This window comes from Raphanus sativus, chromosome 6 (assembly GCF_000801105.2).
Source record: "Raphanus sativus cultivar WK10039 chromosome 6, ASM80110v3, whole genome shotgun sequence".
Lineage (NCBI taxonomy): Eukaryota > Viridiplantae > Streptophyta > Magnoliopsida > Brassicales > Brassicaceae > Raphanus > Raphanus sativus.
The window spans coordinates 37881774-37898568 of NC_079516.1; the positions used below are offsets into that span (position 1 = coordinate 37881774).

General features: G+C 35.6%; 2 protein-coding genes, 1 long non-coding RNA gene and 2 pseudogenes across 5 annotated transcripts; 1 reads left to right on the forward strand and 4 right to left on the reverse strand.

Moving 5' to 3' along the window:
- Positions 1 to 2500: 2500 nt before the first annotated feature.
- Positions 2501 to 5534, reverse strand: LOC108812766 (uncharacterized). Of its 3 annotated transcripts, none has more exons than XR_001943504.2 (4): positions 4864 to 5384; positions 4723 to 4758; positions 3992 to 4648; positions 2501 to 3080 (listed from the first exon to the last, which is right to left on the reverse strand). It is a non-coding gene; the product is annotated as an uncharacterized LOC108812766 (long non-coding RNA). The 3 variants fall into 3 exon arrangements; XR_001943502.2 differs by lacking the exon at positions 2501 to 3080 and adding an exon at positions 5416 to 5534 and having other exon boundaries at positions 4271 to 4648; positions 4864 to 5207; XR_001943503.2 differs by lacking the exon at positions 2501 to 3080 and having other exon boundaries at positions 4271 to 4648; positions 4864 to 5207; positions 5282 to 5396.
- Positions 5535 to 9546: 4012 nt separating this feature from the next.
- On the reverse strand, positions 9547 to 11316 carry LOC108808386 (zinc finger BED domain-containing protein DAYSLEEPER-like). The gene has a single exon (XM_056987342.1). The coding sequence runs from the start codon at positions 11314 to 11316 to the stop codon at positions 9547 to 9549; it is 1770 nt and encodes a 589-aa protein (XP_056843322.1).
- A 1119-nt stretch (positions 11317 to 12435) lies between these two features.
- On the forward strand, positions 12436 to 13054 carry LOC108808387 (SNF1-related protein kinase regulatory subunit gamma-like PV42a; annotated as a pseudogene).
- Positions 13055 to 13297: 243 nt separating this feature from the next.
- LOC108810708 (methyl-CpG-binding domain-containing protein 10) lies at positions 13298 to 14775 on the reverse strand. The gene is made up of 2 exons (XM_018582801.2): positions 14582 to 14775; positions 13298 to 14140 (listed from the first exon to the last, which is right to left on the reverse strand). Exons 1-2 carry the CDS (start codon positions 14642 to 14644, stop codon positions 13475 to 13477), a joined length of 729 nt encoding a protein of 242 aa, XP_018438303.1. The 5' UTR covers positions 14645 to 14775; the 3' UTR covers positions 13298 to 13474.
- Positions 14776 to 15225: 450 nt separating this feature from the next.
- Positions 15226 to 16625, reverse strand: LOC108809379 (uncharacterized; annotated as a pseudogene).
- Between the last annotated feature and the right edge of the window lie 170 nt (positions 16626 to 16795).

Consider the following 16795-nt stretch of genomic DNA (forward strand, 5'->3'; position numbering starts at 1 on the left):
TTTTCCAAAATCTATACTATTAAAGTACAAGCACATTTGGATTTTTTACTAAACATGCCCTTTCTTTAACTCACATTGCTTATTTCATTAAGGGCAATCAAGTAATATTAATAACATATTTTTATTGGATCATTTTTTTTAGATCCAGCCCACTGCCCACATCATCTCTCTTGGGCCATTTGGGTTGTTTAAGAAATCAGATCCAATTCTTATTTTTTTCCATAATTCAAATAATTTATTTTCAACCATTCTTAATATTTTGTGTAGTGAACAAAAATTAATAACTTAATTATTATGTTTTTTATTTTTAATATAATTTAAGCATTCATAAAAAAATTTGAATTTTTTTCATTGAAAAGTATAAATCTTTATTAAAAGTATATATTTTTTATTAAAAAATTAACCACATAATAAAATTAATATATCAGAGTTATACCAACTTAATTCATTAAAAATAAAGTTTAATTTTCTAAACATAAATACTCATTAGACATGGACGTTCGGATACCCATTCTGGTACGGATTGGTTCTTTCGGATATCGAGTTTTTCGGGTTTTGAAATTAAACCCCATTCGGGTTTTGAAATTAAACCTCATTCGGGTATTATAAAATTTCGGGTTGGGTTTGAGTCGGGTCTTTCTGGGTCTGGGTGGGTTAGATTCTCATGCATAAGAACCTGCAAAATAACCAAATAACCAAAGTATCTAACGGATTCGGTTATTTGTACTTAAAGTAACCAAAGCATCTGATTCGGTTCAAATTTTTGTATCCAAATTATTCAATAGTAACCAAAAATATACATTTTATACAGTTTTTTGGGTAAACTTTTATCCAAACTATCATATTTTATCCAAAAATACTCAAAATTACCGAAATTAACTACTATAGTTAACTTATAAAATTAATTTAAAAATTAAAATAATTATAAATATAATTATAACATATATTTTTAGATATATTTCGGATATCTTCGGGTACTCATTTGGTTCTCGGTTCGGGTCAGATTCGGGACCGGTTCTTCGGATATAGCAATTTAGAACTCATTCGGATATTTACCCCGGGTCTGATCGGGATCGGGATCCTGATTTTCGGGTCGGTTTCGGGTTGGTTCTTCGGGTCTGAATATTGTGTTCTGGCCTATATTCTTTTAAAATGAAATACGATAAAGAAAAATAAAAAAACTTAAGTCTTTTATAAAAAAAACAAATATATAAAAATATGATATTTACTAAATATTTGCCAATTTAAAAAAAAATAAAGGAAAATAAATCCGCGCTTTGAAAGCGCGGATCAAAATCTAGTGTATTACTTAAATCTTAAAAGAGCTGTGTCTCCTTAATAAAGTTTCAACCTTTTAACGTTCATGCGGGCCACATTTTGGTTTGATTGGGCAAAGCATCCACAATGGTGGATTAGATGTAGGAGTCTTTACTATTAGTTTAGTATTTTTTTTATTTGAATAGTTAAGGACTCTAGTCAAAATAGTGTGTCCAATGGTGTTCCTCAATTAAGAGTTCTTAGAAATGAAAAATAATATTTTTTAAAGTGAAATTTAATTTTTATTTATTGAATGAATAAAAATAAAAATACAATAATTAAACTTAAAGATACAATAGTTATTAATATTCATCACCAAATTTGTTCCAAATATGCTCAATTAATATATTTTTTTCAATTGTTCATGTATACGCCTATCTCGAAGATCTTTCTGATTGACAAACATGTTATTAAGATTTGTAGGCCTGTCAGTTTCGGTTTCCATTCCACCTGTGAACTTCTGGTGACGCTTCCTTCTTCAAATTCTGATATGTCGATACGAGTGTAACCATTGCGTTCATTTTCGACTATCATATTGTGTATTATGATACATGCTCGCATAATCTTCCCTATCTTTTCTTTGTCCCATGTAAGAGCCGGGTTTTTGACAATCGCAAATCGAGCTTGCAATACTCCAAAAGCCCGCTCCACATCTTTTCGGACTGATTCTTGAACTTTAACAAATAACTCTGCTTTAGGACCTTGTGGAAGTAAGATAGATTGGATAAATGTTGATCATTTTGGATATATACCGTCTGTGAGGTAGTAAGCGAACTTATACTTGTGTCCATTGACCACATATTCTAACCTTGGTGCTTGGCCTTCTCAAATGTCTTCAAAAACAGGAGACCGATCAAGGACATTAATATCGTTTAAGGCACCTGGAGGACCAAAAAAATGTGTCATATCCAAAGATCTTGTGAAGCTACAGCCTCTAAGACAATTGTGGGTTTGCTTGATCCACGCGCGTACTGTCCTTTCCAAGAGGTTGGGCAATTTTTTCACTCCCAATGCATACAGTCAATGCTCCCAACCATCCCAGCAAACCCGCATGTCTCTCCAATATCGAGTAGTCGCTGAAGACCCGCGGGTTTTCCACTCCCACTGGTCTTCAGCGACTACTCGATATTGGAGAGACATGCGGGTTTCTTGGGATGGTTGGGAGCATTGACTGTATGCATTAGGAGTGGAAAAATTGCCCAACCTCTTGGAAAGGACAGTACGCACGTGGATCAAGTAAACCCACAATTGTCTTAGAGGCTGTAGCTTCACAAGATCTTTGGATATGGCACGCTATTTTTGTCCTCCATGTACCTTAAATGATATTAATGTCCTTGATCGGTCTCCTGTTTTTGAGAACATTTTAGAAGGTCGAGCACCAAGGTTAGAATATATGGTCAACGGACATAAGTATAAGTTCGTTTACTACCTCACAGACGGTATATATCCAAAATGGTCAACATTTATCCAATCTATCTCACTTCCTCAAGGTCCTAAATAAGAGTTATTTGCTAAAGTTCAAGAATCAGCCCGAAAAGATGTGGAGCGGGCTTTTGGAGTATTGCAAGCTCGATTTGCGATTGTCAAAAACCCGGCTCTTACAGGGGACAAAGAAAAGATAGGGAAGATTATGCGAGCATGTATCATAATACACAATATGATAGTCGAAAATGAACGCAATGGATACACTCGTATCGACATATCAGAATTTGAAGAAGGAAGCGTCACCAGAAGTTCACAGGTGGAAACCGAAATCGACAGGCCTACAAATCTCAATAACATGTTTGTCAATCAGAAAAATCTTTGGGATAGACGTATATATGAACAATTGAAAAAAAATTAATTGAGCATATTCAGAATAAATTTGGTGATGAATATTAATAATTATTGTATCTTTAAGTTTAACTATTGTATTTTTATTTTTATTCATGCAATAAATAAAAATTAAATTTCACTTTAAAAAAAATATTATTTTTTATTTCTAAAAACTCCTAATTGGAGAACACCATTGAACACACTATTTTAACTAGAGTCTTTAACTATTCCCAAAAAAAAAATACTAAACTAGTACTAAGGATTCCTGCATTTAATCCACTATTGTGGATGCTCTAATATCCTTTTCGACGGACGGATCCTTAGTTGAATTAGGATAATTAATAATATTTTATTAAAACTAACCTAAGAATTTGCGCTAAGAATTATCTAACAGCTCCTGTTGTGGATGCTCTAAGCCACTTTAAGTCTTTAACCCTTCTATCTGATTGTTAATGATTTCTTAAACAAGGTGGAGTTGTTTGACCACCTCCGGAGCTTTTAATGGATTCTTAAAATTAATTTAATAGTTAATTGTGTACTTTATGAAGTTTAGAACCCTTGTTAATGTAATTGGTTTTTCGAAAGTCCAACAGGACCCCTATGAAGTTCTTAAATTTTTTTCTTTTAAATTTGAATTATTAAATTTAAATATTACAAAACTTATAAATTATTGAATTTCATACATTTAAACAAATATTACATAAAAACATATGAAAATAGAAATACAAATTTATAACTAAAAATTTTAAACAAACATGAAAAAATATGCATAAACGAGAAAAAGAAGATTAGTTGTAATTTTGATTTGTACCAAATTTTTGCCATATATTTTTAATAAAATCAGCTTCTTGATGATTACCATGAAGACTGAGAAGAATTTCAAATTGTTGATTGAAAAGTTGGTCGAATTTTTCATCGAAAATTGGTCGAACTGTTAGATCGAAAAATTGGTCGAATGTTTCATCCATCATGTCTTCAATATTATTAGAAGAAGAAGATGCCATTTAAGAAAGTGAGAAGCAAGAAATGTGAATTTGGAAAAAAATGTGGTAAACTGAAATTATTTGAGAATATGTGGTAAAAGGAAAACAAGATAGAAGCTTTATGTTTTATGTTTTTTTAATAAGATAGAAGCAAAAGCTTTAAATAATGTCTTCCTCTGTCTTATAAGATAGAAGCAAAAATGTAGTAGACGTTTATGTTTCGATGGTACTACACAAGCCTTATAAAGAAAACATTTACAACTACAAGCCTTGGCTTCTCCTGTCACATGCTTAATCTCTTCTTCTCAGTCTCGGCCAACTACAACTCTTGGCTTCTTCTGTCACATGCAGCTACTCTTCTTCTCTGTCTCGTCCAAGTACACAAGTCTTGGCTTCTTCTGTCACATGCTTCTCTGTTTCGTCCAACAAGTCTTGGTCTCTGTCTCGTCCAACTACACAAGTGATATGTGCATCAGATATAAAGCAAAAATAGCGCTCCATTTGCTTCCAGAAAGAGCTAGGAAATTTCTGAGCTGCATCAAAGAACCAAACGAATGAATCCAGAAAAAAAAATTAAACATACAGGAGAAACCAAAGAATTACTTACCAAAGTTAATAGCCGAGTTAACAGCAGCTAGTAGCTCTTCATGCCCATCATCAGAGATAACAATGAAAATAAAAATATTCATGAAAAAGAAAGAAGAAACAGCAATCCTGCCAAAGAACAAATCTGATTAATTGAACTGACCAAGAAAATCTAGTGTTGTAGACGTATTTCTGTGACGTTTGTAAGCCTTGCACTGCGAAGTTGTTTTGTTGTGCCCTGTCTCATAACTCCCATTGGGTTGACAGACCTTGTTGAACCAAATCCTCGGCCTGTCCTTCCTTGTCTCCTCACTCCATCCCCAAGTTCTTCTCCAGAGACGAGCTTGTTTTTTCTCGATTGTAAACCCGTGGTGGAGAGCTTGCGAACGTTCAAAGTAGCTTTCCCATCAACCTCATCAGATTGCTTTCCCTTGCCTTTAGATTTGATCTCAGGGGGGCTAAATTCTTCACTTCCTGATAAGGCTGCTGTAGGCAAGCTATTCTCATCTAAGAGATGAAACATTAGTAAGTAAGAGAACAGTTTTCTCATCTAAGATTCACATAAGGCTACAAAGTTTGACCTTTCTAATGCTTAAACAAGCGATCTAGGAACATGATACATAATCACAAAGAACAAACTGAACCATCCAAAATCCGATCAGAATGTAGTGTTTTCAAGGTTCAAAATCACACAGAAAACAAGAATCTTTTATACCTAGCGATGGAAAAAGAATCTCAACCTCCGTGCAAGAATGTCCGCCTTTTTATTCAACGTCCGGGGTATATGAATGAGCTCTGAGGGATTAAAATTTCTTTTTAATATCTTGATGTCTTCCAAATAACTTGCAAAAACATCTCTTCTATATATGTGTTTGGTAAAAAAATCAAGTTTTATGCATCATCTTATTACATTTTTTTTGTTTTTATAATTCGTTTTTAGTTAAGTTGTTATAATGAAAATATATAATCAAAGTAGTGAATTCAGAAAATTATTTAAAAATGAATAAGTTTATAAAAAAAATCTTTATTGTTACTGATAAGTGAGGAGCAAGTAATTTGAAAAAAAAAGAACAAATATGAATGAATTTTCTCTTATTTGATGTAAAGTTATATATTTAGTTTTTTAGTTTATTTTATTAGAAATCTTATATAAGTATAATTATGTAATTAATTTGTTCTATGCAGAAAATTATAATTTAGGGCTATATGCATATTTATTTTCTAGAAATTTTTGTTACTATAACTGCAGATCTAAAGTGAGATTCATTTATTAAAAAAGAAAAACTAAACTATATCTGATATTGAATATCTTATAACAGAAATAAAATTACAAAAAAAAATATTAATGATTGTGTCTTTTTCATGTATATTAAACATATAGTACAAGTTATTTTCTTAAACAGTTATTCACACAACTGAGAAACATGATATTTATCATACACATATACTTTTATGGTTACAAGAAATAATTAGAGTATCTTGCCATTGGGAGATTGGAGAAGAATTATATCTCATCTATATTATTAAAACTGAAGTACATCTGAAAATTGTTTGAAAACATAAATATCAGTATAAAAATATACAATGTTGTTTGGGATATGAATAACAATATATTAAGAAAAAAGTAATTGCTTATATCGTTAATAAAAATTTGAAGTATATTATATTTAAGTAACTATCTATTTAGACCAAATTTTAAAATATACGAAAATATCTCAATCTAAACTAAAATAATCATAAAACAAAATTTAAATTTTATATAAATATTTTAAATCAAAATAATAATTTAAAAAAAAATGATTCATAAATATACATATATTAAGAAAATTATTTTTTACTAAAATATTTTTCAATAACCATTATAAAATAGTTTCAATATAGATAAGAAAAATACAATACAAAGCCATATTTCAAACACCAATTTAAATTATAGTTTTTATATTTCACATTAAATTTTTAAAATATAATATATATGATTATTTATATGAAGATATGTATAAAATACTATTAATTATATGATTATACATGATGGAACATATAAAATATTATTAATTGTATGATGACATATATATATATATATATATGATATATAATAGTGACATAAAAATAAATATCGACATATTTTTGAAAAAAAATATTCCCGGTGGATGGACGGATAAAAATATAGTTAATTCTTAATTTCTTACCATCTTTTTACTTATTTCATTTAATTTCTTATTTTAGTAGTGAGAGATTGCTTTAGAGCCTCCCACTATTAGAGCATATGCAATGGTAAGTTCTTTTTTGCTCGATTTCCAATGTTTTTTTAATTTTTTTATTAGTTTTTTTTTGTTTAATTAAAAAAAAGTTAACTAATCGTCGGCCGCCACGTGTCGTGGGGTCCGCGACATAGTAACAAGACTCAGCTTAGATCAGTCCTTTGTTTCGTATTTCTCGGCTTTGATCCGGCACAAAAACCAAAAAATGTAATATTTTAATTTTTTTTAAGGATTGGGCCTATGTTACCGCATTGGACATGCTCTTAATGGTGCTCTGGCCGAGTTCCCAACACAAACATGTCTTTGAATACTCAATAGGCTATAAAATATGAGCTTTTTTTTTGTTCCAATCAAATCCGTTTACAACCCAACTAAAAATGCTGATTTTTGGTATGTTTATATTGACTGTCGATGGTTTCAGGTATAACCAGACGGAGATTCGGTTAGGACGACCATTTAGGAGTATTCCAAGAAATCATGTGCTGTCACTAAAGTAAATCAATTTTATGGAAATTGTAAGGATATGTATATTACATGGTTTTTATGGTGGAGTTTTTGGCGTAATATAAAAACCATATTTTAATTTTAACTAAGAAAAACTAAGAATCATCTCTTAAAAAAAACTGATTTTTGATATGTTTAAATTAACTGTTAATGGTTTCAGGTATAACCACAGGGAGATTCGGTTAGGACAACCATTTAGGAGTATTCAAAAAATCATGTGCTGTCACTAAAGTAAATCTATTTCATGGAATTGTAAGAAAATGTTTATTGCAGGGTTTTCAGGATGTGGTTATTATATTAATCTAAAAATCACAACCTAAAAACCCTGCAATAAACATGGCATAAGAGGTTTTGGCTAAGTATAGCGAAGCTTGAGCAGAAACAGAGAAGTTTCTAGTTTAGTTCATGAGACTGTATAAGGATCTAAGGCATCAATGCAATCAAAAGGTAAAGAGTGATAGTTTACTTTCACTTAGAAAAAAGGGTTTATATATCAAATTTATTGAAACAAATCTAAAAAAACGAAAACGGAGTTAAGACCTCAAGATTGTCAGACTCATAATACAGTATTTGGTTTTGAAGCCAATCCTTGGTGCACAAGATAGCTTCCAAGGCCAGATTTTGTCTTTGTATTTTTTGCATCCTTAACATAACTTTTTTTTGAAAAAAAAAAAGTTATGTTAAGGATGCAAAAAATACAAAGACAATTTCTATAATTATATTATAGCACAAAAAAATGCCCCACAACCATCACGTATCTCTCTAGAATTTAAAAACATAAATTGAAAAGATTATAAATAAATAGAATAATTAGACACAGCATGTGAAATATGAATCTTATTTACATGCAATTATTTCGAAGTTGTAGTTTCTTCCACAATAAAGATTTAGATTGATAACTACAATTCCATTACTTTTTTTTTTGAAACTAAAACTACAATTCCATTACCTAACATCTTTTTCTTTAACATCTAATGGGACTCTCTAACACTTCAAAGACTTGTGGGTAACAACCTTATTCAAGCTTGACAAAACATATCTCTGCAGTTATAATATAGCACACGCAAAATCCCACAACCATTACGTATCTCTCTAGAATTTAAAAACATAACTTGAAAAGATCATAAAAATAGAATAATTAGACACAGCATGTGAGAATCTTATATACATACAATTTTTATTACTATTTCAGAGTTTAGTTTTTCCACAGTAAAGATTAGGTAGATAACTACCATTCCATTCTACCTAACATCTTACTAGTGACCAATGAGGGACTCTCTAACACTTCAAAGACTTGTTGGTAACAACTTGATATTATATAAACTAAGTAAACAACATTTATGTTGCAAATAACAAAGCTCAAAACCAAAATGCCTCCTCCGCATCGCCATCCTCCACCACCGCCTCATGAGCCTCCTCCTCCTACTCCACCTCTCTACCTGCACCCACCGCCACCAAGACCACCGCATCCAGAGCCTAGCCCTCCTCCTCCACATGGCCATCATTCACCTATCTTAGCTATCTACCACCCACCGCCACCAAGACAACCGCATCATCCAGGGCCTCTCCGTCCTCCTCCACCGCCTCCACCTCTCGCAGCTATCTTGTTTCCAAGACCTTTCGGTCTACAGCATCCTCCTGGACCACCATATTAATAACCATGCATGCATGACTTCGTCCGTCTAGTTAAGTATGCGTGTCGCAAATATCCTTTGTTGGTTTATGGGTGAAGTACGTGGTCTTTAAAAGTCAGTCGCAATAAGCTTCTATTGTTTGTTTCCAAGTTGTTAAAGACCTCCGAGAAAGTATGAGGCAGTTGTTTATATGTTAAAAAGGCTATTTAAGAGCCGGCTAATCAAATAAGACAACCTATATATGCTTTTCGTTCTCATCATCTCATTCTTAGGCTCTTAGCTTTGTTACAACATCATAAGACTGAAACTGAATCAACATCATAACTCATAAGGCATGAATGCAGTGAAAAGGTATAAATAGTGACAGTTTGCTTTCACTTTGAAAAGAATGGGTTCAGATATCAAAACTAATGAAACAAAACTAAAAAGGGAAACGGAGTCATCAAAACCTCAAGATTGCCATAATTCTTGGTTTTTGAGCCAATCCTTGGTGCACAAGAGAGCTTCCAAGGTTACACGAGGAAGAGCGGTCCTATAATTGTCCATCTCTTTCACTTCTGTGCCAAATACTGAATCAGGTGAGACGGTGCTGCAAGGGAAGGAGAGAATATCAGCAGCTATCTTAGAGAGTGTAGGGTAGTTATTGCTGTTGATCCTCCACCAGCTCAGAACGTCAAAGTCTTCTGACCCCAGAACCAACGTTTCACCTAGGTAACGGTTCAGCTCCGTGAGGAAAATCTCAAAGTCTGACAACGAGTCTCCAATTGTAACAAGAGTAGACCCTTCCTGAAGAAGCACATCACCCATGTTGTCTTCATCTGCTAGTGGCTTTGCTTGAGAATTTTCACCAAGTTCTTGCTTCTCTACTTTACGCTGTCCCTCATGTTCATGTGACTCTGTGGTTTGCTCTACTTGTCGACTTGTCTCATTGGCATCTATATTAGCATCCATAAGGTTTTGTTCACTACCGTAGCTAAGGTAGAGATCATGAACAGCATCACTAACAGTCTTGATCCATTTCTCAGCATCTTCTTCACCATACAACTCAGTGAAGTTACCCTTAATGTGCTGCATCTTGCACCGAGGATCCATGACCACAGCAACCGCCAAAACCAAGAAGCATCCTCTCCAGTACACGTCAAATTTCTCCCACAACGAGTTTGCAAGGTCTTCCTCACACATCGCTGCATGGCTCAGCTCTAGCTGAAGTTTAATCATCTCATGGTACAACTCGTTTGCTGTCAGATTCTTTGGCCTTGTCAAGACATTACCCGCTTCGAAAAGAACCTTCAAGCACGAGCAGAGACCATCAATCTTTCTCCAATCTTGAGGAGATATTGATGATACTTTGTAATCAGGACAACAGGTTTCCAAACAAGACAAGAGTTGTCTGTGTTCATAAGCAGCCAACAACATGTTGTAACTTGTGTCCCATCTGGTCTTGTTGTCAACGTTAAGATCTTTGTACGGAGGAGCATCATCGGTTGCTGGAAACAGTTTCTTCAGTCCATCAAACTTGTCTCCACAAGTCTCGTTTGTCTTAATAAACTTGATGCTGTCTCTGACTTTCTTAATCAACTGCTCATCTGCAAGTGCATCTTGAGCCATACTGCTTAGAACGTTAGCATAGCATTGCCCCATCAACAACTGACCATTCAACACATGCTGGTTCTTGACAGACAAGAAACCTCTGAGATTATCAATGCAGGTTTTGTTTACAGTGATGCTTGAAACCTTCCCTTCCAGTTTCCATTCAGACAAGCAAGCTGCGAGAGGTTGGTTCAACGCAGAATCTGAATCAGGAGAAGCAACTACAGATACATTCAGAAGGAGGTGAGTTAAGTTCCAGTGTTTATCAACAAAGTGACCGGACACAAAGGCATAACCCACTGATTGCTTTGATGACCACAAGTCTACTGTAAGGTTAACTCCCCCAGGTATCTCTGCAATGATGTCTGAAAGTTTCTGCTTTTGTGACAAGAACATTAAGAAACAATCATCATGAATGGTGTCTAAGCTTGGCATACTGAACTGTGGACGAAGAGCCTTCAAGAAACCGGCAAAATGATCGACCATACGAAGAGGGTAATCATGCATGATGATCATCTTTGCCATCTCATGGTTGCAGCGATCTTGATCTAGAGGGATATTAGCAGAAGAACTCTGACGTTTCTTGGGAGGTAGATCATCGGTCTCGGTGGTGAAGTGATCCCACACCATAGAAGCTTGATTTGGTTTCTGTTACAAGAACAGAGATCATTCAAAATATTTTTGTGTATATCACTAGAAGACTGTCCAAACATAGCTTGGAAGAAGATATGCATAATGATAACTGATACAAATAAAGTAATGTCAATGCTAGAAATTAGGGAATGATTATGATCTCAACAGTTTCTTTTATTTAAACTCCACTAACGTTTTGACAAATTTGGTAAATGTCAATGCTAGAAATTAGGGAATGATTATAGAAATCGTGAGAAAATTTACTGCTTGTTGTACTGAGGAGACCCAAAAGGCATCTGCCAGAAGTGTCACATGAAGGGGTTTAACGTGGTGCTAAATACTAATGGGGTTTATTTTAGGATTTATATATCCGGCAATTAATTATGTGTATTTAAAGTCGAGAAGAATAAAAAAACAAACAAAAGGGCTAATTCTTTTGGCTGTGCAAGAAAGAAAAGAACAAAAAAACTATACTCAGTTCTTGTGCACTCTTGTTTCTAGAGCTCATATATCCATAACTTGGGATCTTTTGAGCCCTTTCATATTGCTAGCTTCTTGTAATCTTCCAACATCTCCATGATTTCTTTTACCGTCCTCTCTGACCTTCTCGCTGTACTTGTTAGGCACCTTTGAGTTTGAGCTGGCTAGTTCTGAACAACATCACCATTGTTGATTGCTCAAGAATGATATCACCTCTACACTTTTACTCCCAATAAGTTATTCTTCTTAGCTCTAATTACTTTCATTTCTCATAGAATCCATCACTGAGGAAGGCTACTTTGGTCATGAACATACTGTGCCACTCACTCACTTACGGCACAAATGCTCACGTTTCATATTCAGCCAAACCAATACAACTAAATAATAAAAATATTGAGAGAAATTGACTAAACTAGCGGAAAGTAAAGACATCTCCTCATCCAAAAATGCTATTCCACGTGCTGTATATATGTCGTCACGAGTATATGCGTTGATTGCTACATGGGTTTGGATGAACATCACACGCAGTCCTAATCCACAAAACCTCAGAACTCGCGCCAAACATCTAACACTTTAAAATGTTCGAGAAGAAACACGTCCCAGCCACATTCGAAGACTATTCAAAGACTAGTCACAATGCAGCAAGAGAAAAGCAAAGAAAATCAAACACAACCGCGTGATAAACGTCACTGCCAAAGATCTAACGGCTAGTGGAGGTTCCCTACACGGCAACACTAGCCCATGCAATGAACACACTAGTGACTCACTCCATCTCTGCACTCCTGGCCAGTGGCTGCATGCACCACCGGGACACTGGATCGGGGCCGGCGGTTCCATGATCATGGAGTCTGATAAACAAACTGGAACCGTACGAAAACACTACATAGGGATTCTCACAATGCTCGACATTCCCTGCTCATCATATCTCAAGCGGTGAAAATCTCTCTGACCCCTCCGACTGTGACCACAAGATGGGTTCGCAAGTGTCTTCCATCATTGGTCATTGCCTTGAGGGACTTAGCCTCTGGACACTGAATCCTAGTACAACCTTGTTGGAGTGCATGAAAGTTTGGCAAAGGGATCCATCAAGCGTTAGTGCCAGTGGAGAGTAGCATAGAGAGCGGTAACACAGATTCAGGAGAGTTGAGTTGGTTGAGTCGGCATCTGCTTACTCAGATGGATGGATCTCTTGCGGTTCCTTAGAGATCATGATCACTTTGATGACCTCAAGACTATTCTCTCACGGCGCCCTTGATGTAGTTGAAGAGGATCATATACTAGCTTATCAATGTAGGCTCTTCATTGTAGATGTATACTTGACCATAGAGAATTCATACTTCGCTGGGTGTTTTGTATTTAACTCTTGAATCTTACTATGTAATCTTCTGTGTTTTTTTTGCTTTTTTACTTGGCATCACCTTTCATGAGTCTTAAGTTTTTTTGCTGGTCAAATCATTCAATCTATAGATATGATGAGAAAAGAAACAGACACTGAATGCCTCACATTAACAGCACAACAAAAGAACAAGACTCTAATGATAATGGACTGAACTACATAGACATTAGTTCTACCACAACAGACAACAACCACTCGATGACAAAAAAAAAATACAACAACGACTCGATGACAAAAAAAAATAAAAATACAACAACCACTCATAATCTTTGACTCAAATCACACAATAACATCAAAGTCCATGCTTTCGCTTGTGTCTTCCCCTTCCACGTCGCCCATTTTCTCCTCGGTTACTGCTGCTTCAGCTTCTTGGGTTCCATCCACCTTATTAGCTTCTACGTCTGCATCAAGCTTGGGTGGCTCACCATCTGTCTTCTTCTCGTCAGCTTCCTCTCCAGCAACAACTCCCAATGGTTCGTTCATCTCAGTAGTCTCCTTGAGGTCTTCAACCTTGGGAGTTTCTTCAGCTGTTCCTCCTCCACTCTCACCCTCCTTCTTGTTCTCAGCCTCTTCAATTTCTGCTTGCTTCTCACCCTCACCCTCAGCCTCCACATTCTCCTTAGCAACAGCCTCCGCTTCTTGGTCATTCTCAGCAGCAGCAGCCACTCCAGTGTCCGTCATAGCGAGAGAAGAGCGTCTTTTCTTCTGGGGAAGCACTTCGTCGTCGGGAGTGGGGGTTGTCATAGCCTTCGCCTTCTGGCTGATCCTCGGAGATCGCCTTGGAGGCTCCCCATTGGTCCAATCAAACTCAGAGATGTCAGGGTTTCCAGGATGAGCCTTCAAGTACTTCTCAAGCTGCTTGCGTGTCCTGATCTCTTCATCATTTGGACCTACAAACACAATCTTTGGCATCCTCGGTGCTGAACCTGCTCGCTCCGGATAAAACTTGCAACAAACAAAAAAAACAAACCCCACTTTCCATTAATCTATAGAACAAGGCACAAACAAACTTTACCAACCAGTTTCTAGGGTTTAGAGAGAATTTTCATCAGAAACCCTAATTTGATTTCTTAAGCATTAAACTATCATTAAATTAGAGAATTGAACATAAAATTCTATACCAACCTTAAATTTGATTTCTTTAAGCAAACAAACTATCATGGAATTGAACATAAAGATCACAAACAAACCTCGAAACTTGTTAATATAAACCCTAGACCATAAAACACACAGAAAAAACTTACTCAAAAGAGAAAGCAGAACAGACGAAACAACACCCTTTTACACAAACATCAATTTGTAAGGGAATTAAAAAAAAGAGTAATGACAGCAGAAATCTCAAAAAGAAGGGGAAGAAGAAAGATAGATAGATAGATAGATAGATACCAGTTTCTTCCATGGAGAAGGAGCTGGTAGCTCAATGAACACGGACTCCTCTAGGTATGTCATCTTCTCCTATCTCTCTCTCTCTCTCTCTCTCTCTCTCTTCAACCTGACTGACACACAAACAGACTCTCTCACACTTGTTCTTTTTAAAGGCAAATTTCTGGTCTTCCTTGCTGCAAGATACAACCGTTGTGATCCAAATGGATATGTATGTTTGCGTCAGTATTTTTTTTAAAAAAGATTATATTCCATATTTGTTTTCTTTGTATTATATGTTTCTTTTTCTAATAATATTATATTCCCTTTGGTCAAAAACGAGATTTTTTTCCTTCTTTCTCCATGTAGTCCTTACACTGTGGGGGACAGTGACAGACCCCTCTTTTGAGATCAACACGTGTATTTTTTGAAGTCATCGCTGGATAAGGCTGGCATCTCTTTTTTCCCCCGCGCGCTTCTGATACAACGTATAATGGATGGTGGGGTTGAGGTCCGTTTACGTGACTGCTAGATCAAGCTAATGGGCCCTAATACTTTGCCTGATATTTGTGTAATATCTATGTGTGGTTGGGACAGAAGAAACAAGACATTTGTCTGATTGAGCTACATGATAACAAGACAAGTTAACGGGCCCAATCCACATATCATTAGACCGAAGAAGAGATTTTTCTCATTTACGATGAACATTCCCGGTTTTCTCAGACAATTCCAAAGTGAAAGATGGTACAACAACGGACTTGATGAGAAACCAAACCAAAAACAATATAATTTGGAAATGTCCAAAACGTGTGTGTGTGTAAGTCTTTGTTCATTAGTCATATAGACCATCTTGTTCCCAAATCTCCACTAGAAAATCCACCATCTCCTGTTTTTTTTTTCATCAGTAACAATACAATCAATCCACCCTGAATTTCCCGCTTAATGCCAGAGAGTTTGACAACTTACATTGAGAGGAATGGGTTGGGGAAACAACTTGTTGCTCCCAAGCAAATTATCATATGATGCTGCGTTCCAACTGCAGTAAATAAAATGTTCAAGTCTTTTTTTTTAAGGAAACAAAACAATAGTGTGTAGTGATGAAGGCAAACTCACTTTATCTTGGCTCCTTGATTGCGTTCCGGTGAGTTACTAGCTCTTTCCTTCCCCACCCAACGCTCCCTTGTCTGATTCCAAAGAAGAAGACCTGCAACACAGACAGAAGACCCACTTCATATCCAACCATATAAAAACACTTAATCCACAAAGAGAAAGTAGGTACCTTGGTTTACAAACTCAGGAGGGGCACTTAAGTTTCTAGCAGCAGAGTGAGAATCAAAAGTGTGGTTGGATGATGATAAGCTCCCCCCCCCTGAGAAGGGAAGGTGATGTTGTCCATATCAACTGTGCTTGTTGACAAGAAATCTTCAGAGACGCCGCCGCCGCCGCTCGGATGTTTCTTTTGAGCTACGGAATTAAAAGGTGGTCGAGGATCCTTTAGAGTTTGAGTTGCTCTGTAGCAAGCCACACAGCCACTGCTCTGTTACAAAACCCACCACCCACAACACAACCTCTCATCATCTCCCAACATACATCCTTACTAACTATCATTTTTTCAATAATTAGGGTTTTTATCTATCATGAGTCTGATAGATAAAAATCTGAATCAATCAGTTCTGCAGCATAAAAGACAAAAACAGAAACTTTGAGTGAGGAGAATCTCACCCCATCGATTTATTAACACAGGAACTCCAACAAGAGATCTGCAAGCTCGTGACTTTCAATGATAAAACACCTAGAGATGATCCAATCCAAAGAAGAAGAACCAAACCAATCAAAGGATGTCTAATCCAGAATATCTATGGATCAGTAAATAACTTACCTTAATATGATGGAAATCTACTTGGTTAGAAAAATAAAGTCGTTTCCTCTTTCTGAAAATCTGCAGCTTCTTCACGAATAAGAAGAAGAAGAAGAAGAAGAAGAAGAGGTTCCTCCTCTGCCCTGCCCTTTACGTTTTCACTTTCGCTTTGATATGATTGCTTGACCAGAAAAAGTTATTATTCATCCCTCATGCCGTTATACGGATTCCCCCTGACACTAAGGCTATTCTTGTCATTTCTATTAACACAAACAAAAGATCAACAACTTGCAAAATTTTCATAATTGAAAGAATCTAAATAGACTTGTATTTATGTAGATCGTCTTGTAATAATGTAGATTATGTTGTTTGGTCTGAAC

Coding starts and splice junctions, on each gene's coding strand:
- LOC108808386 (XM_056987342.1), bottom strand. CDS start 11,316: ATGGTGTGGGATCACTTCACCACCGAGACCGATGATCTACCTCCCAAG.
- LOC108810708 (XM_018582801.2), bottom strand. CDS start 14,644: ATGACATACCTAGAGGAGTCCGTGTTCATTGAGCTACCAGCTCCTTCT. Junction 14,141..14,581: donor CTTCTCCATGGAAGAAACTG/GTATCTATCTAT, acceptor GTTTGTTGCAAG/TTTTATCCGGAGCGAGCAGG.